Raw genomic sequence first — 3762 nt, 5'->3', positions numbered from 1 at the left:
AATATTTCCTATGCTAACTATTCTATATACAGATGTAATTCATATGATTTCACAAGAAATATGGCTACATTACGCTGTTCCTGGATGTAATGACCAAAACAGTGGTAGATTACAGTAAAAAACCAAGATGAATCATCAGTTTTGTGCGTTCAAAAAAGGAAACTCTTGGCAGAATTATGCAAATCAGGTTCTGTCAGGTTCGAACCTGAGTCGAACCTGATGGAGCCGCGATCCGAGTCAGGTTCAAATATTTGGAACCTGAGACCCTGAGGTTCAGGTTCGAGGTTCCGACTTTTGGAACCTGAATCGGACCATTTTGAGGCCTATACCTGACTATAAAGACCTATTGGTAACTGCGGCTCGACAGGCAGACCCAGCAGTGATATCTGTTGAACTACCAGAACAATGGTACCGTGTTAAGATTCATGGCGTCCCAATCAAACGTTATATCACATGTGGCCTGGCTCTGGCACGTGAAGAGATCGAGCTGGGCACTGAATACCAGTTGAAGAGAAACCCAACATGGCTCCGGAGCTCAAAGGAGCTGTACAACAGCAACCAAAAGGGCTCAACTATTGTTATTACAGTTGGTTCACTGGAGGAGGCCCGGAGGCTTCTCATCAATGGCATTCGCTTCGGAGGATCCCGGTACAGGACAGAGCAGTACTGGGAAACAGGAGTAGATACAGTCTGCCCCAGATGCTGCCAATTGGGCCACCGAAGCTTCAAAGCCTGTGGGGACCGCCCACCATGCTGTTTTATATGTGCGGGACCCCATGAGGGCACTGAACATGTCTGCCGGGTAGTAGACTGCCCAGCCAAACCAAGAAGCGCCTGTAAACACACTCCAGCCAAATGTGGCATCTGCAGCGGTTCACACCCAGCAACAGCAGGGAATTGTCCTGCTAAACGGGCAGCAAGGAAGGAACTGAGAAGGAAAAACACAGAGTCCAAGAATATAGTTGTGCCAGTTGAAAGCCCCCAACAAGAGACCAGCCCAGAACCAGCCAGTCCAAGTTCACCAGGGTTCACCTTCACTGTGGTTAACCGAGACCAGCATCAATCACGACCACGGAGCAGCTCAGCTCCCAACAGCCCCCAAACCCAGCGATATCTAGGGCCTAGCTTAACAACTGGCGAAGAGGAGGACATTGAGATGAGGGGCACTAGCACCCCAAGGCAGTCAACAGCCCATTAATGCGACTACTCCAGCATAATTGCCGCAAGACCTATGCAGTCACTGTTGCGGCTCTGGAGGCAGGGCTGGAGCTAGGGGTGGGACTAGCATGCCTACAGGAACCCTATATTGATACGGAGTTCCGACATGGAGGATACCAGATATATTGGCCGGAATCAGGATCTCGTCGAGACCGGCGAGTGGCGGTTGCGATCCGGCGGGACCTAGTAAGTAAGGTGATTGTAGAAGCCCGAACAGACCTCCTTGACCACCCATACCTGATGGCAATGGATATATGGGAGCTGAATCGGGCCCGAGAGAAAGTACGAAGGACCCGAATTGTCAACTGCTATGACAACTGGCTGGGAATCAGCCATTGTTGGCATGGGGGGAATGAGAGACAGAGGAGAGCACTAGAGGATGGGCAATGGGACCAGGTGATTGAGGGAAGATGCCTGCTTGTCGGAGATTTCAACGCTCATAGCCCACTGTGGAACCCTCTTGCGAGAGCCCGAGTGAACGCTGGGCCATTGGAGGACCTGATAGATGAAGCAGGCCTCTATGTCAACAATGAACTGGGAGTTCCCACTCGACCAAAAAGAACCCCAGGGATCTCGATTATCGACTTGGCTCTAACCACGGTTAGTATGGGGCCTCTGGAAACATGGACGATCGACCAAGGACACCCAACCGGCTCAGATCATGAACGGAAACATGGACGATCGACCAAGGACACCCAACCGGCTCAGATCATGAACTGATAATCATGGAATGGGCTTCCCTGGAGCAAATACCCGCAACACCTTCACAGGAGGTGACAGGGTGGCAGATTCAGACACTTCAAGCCAACCCACAAGCCCTGGAGGAAGCCAAGGGGGATTGGCAAACAAGAACACAATCTAGGCCTTATTTGGAAGACTCCTGCTCATCAGAAGACCTAGCCGGGGAGGCCATATGGATCCAGGTGTTAGGGGTTTAACTCAAGTTGTCTTAACCTAAAGCTACCCTTTACTATACAAGAAGGAATCGTTGAAGAAGAAACAAACAGGGTAGAGGTGGGAGCAGTCTTTTATGGTCGTACGGGAATGAGATTCCAAATAGTGTTCTCGGAGGTCAGGAGTTGACCGAAAAGGTCACCGATAGTCTTCATGTAAGGGGATCGTACGAAGGTCGTCAATAGTCGTTTCGGTCCCCTTGCTGGCTGCGTTCTGTGCTGGCCTTAGCCAAACTGCCATCCTTTGGGTTCGTACGAGAACCCCATAACACCCGCCACTGTGAGACTATGGGAGTACTACACCCAGGACAGATGGGAAGTCGCAAGCAGCGAAGTGCAATTGATGCAGTGGCATGTCTAATACAGAACACCCACAAAGCCTGGAAACTCCGGCAGCTGGTGGGAGCGCTATTCCTTGATGTAAAAGGAGCATTCGACCATGTGAATCCAAGGTGACTGATAACTCGACTGATTGAGTTCAACCTGGATGGGGACCTGATCCGATGGGTTCAGTCCTTCCTGACTGACAGATGGGTTCAGCTGCAGATTGACAACACACAGTGCCCAGCACACCCAATCAACTCAGGAGTGCCACAGGGCTCACCAGTGTCACCCATTCTGTTCATCATCTACCTCAGTGGTGTGTTTGAGGTGATTGAGAGGAGTGTGACTGGCATCCAGTCTCTTTCCTTTGCAGATGATATAGGTCTGCTTGCCTCAGGACACTCTGTCAAAGAAGTCTGTGACAAACTGCAGAAAGCAGCCAGGGTGGCTATTGAATGGGGCAATGAAAATGTGGTCCAGTTTGATGCAGGGAAAACAGAAGCAGTCCTGCTTACCCGCAAGCGCGGCCAGGAACTGAAAGATCAGATTCAACGAGCACAAGTGGAAGTAGATGGCCACCATGTGCCCTTCAACCCAGAGGCAACCCGATGGCTTGGCGTCTGGCTTGATTCTGGGCTAAACCTCAAGGTCCACTATCAGACCTGTATGCGCAAGGCACGGGCTGCAGAGCATCAGGTACAGCGCCTATGCCAGAGTCATGGACTCGCTCCAGGACTGGCCCGCCAGGTTCAAGTTGCAGCGGTGCAGTCAGTAGCTCTATATGGAGCAGAACTCTGGTGGCAGGGCCAGAAAGATCGGCTAGCAGGCACACAGTTGATGATAAATCGACAGGCCCGTGCTATTACTGGCATGTTAAAATCAACTCCTGTAGGGCCACTCGTCCGTGAAGCAGGCCTAACGCCAGCAGAGGCCCTATTGGAGGCCCGGCAATTGAGATATACCACCCGACTGCTCAGCTTACCGGAGAATCACCCAGCTAAAAAGATCCTCCCAGTGAGCTTCCGAGAAGGGGATCAGCACACCCAGCCTGGGGAGCAGACCCCAGGGAACCGACAATGGGCAGAAAGCAGCAACCGAGGACCTTGGTCTCTGGGACAGCATCTAGCTCGACAACTAGCCAATACCCTACCAGCAGACCCATCTGAGGGTTTTGAAAGCACGACACAAACAGCCAATAGCCAGTTCCCAGGGAGAATAGAGGTGCTACCAGGTCCAGAGGCCCTAGCAGCGGCACAAACTTTCTCTC

The 3762-nt window shown here is 51.7% G+C and overlaps 1 protein-coding gene across 1 annotated transcript; it reads left to right on the top strand.

Moving 5' to 3' along the window:
• Positions 1 to 1197: 1197 nt before the first annotated feature.
• EURHEDRAFT_382243 (uncharacterized protein) lies at positions 1198 to 1938 on the top strand (the record flags this gene model as incomplete). The annotated part of the gene is made up of 1 exon (XM_040779511.1): positions 1198 to 1938. One exon carries the CDS (start codon positions 1198 to 1200, stop codon positions 1936 to 1938), a length of 741 nt encoding a protein of 246 aa, XP_040633843.1.
• Positions 1939 to 3762: the final 1824 nt, after the last annotated feature.

Source organism: Aspergillus ruber, assembly GCF_000600275.1.
Source record: "Aspergillus ruber CBS 135680 unplaced genomic scaffold scaffold00059, whole genome shotgun sequence".
Lineage (NCBI taxonomy): Eukaryota > Fungi > Ascomycota > Eurotiomycetes > Eurotiales > Aspergillaceae > Aspergillus > Aspergillus ruber.
This window is presented reverse-complemented; position numbering and strand designations above follow the sequence as displayed.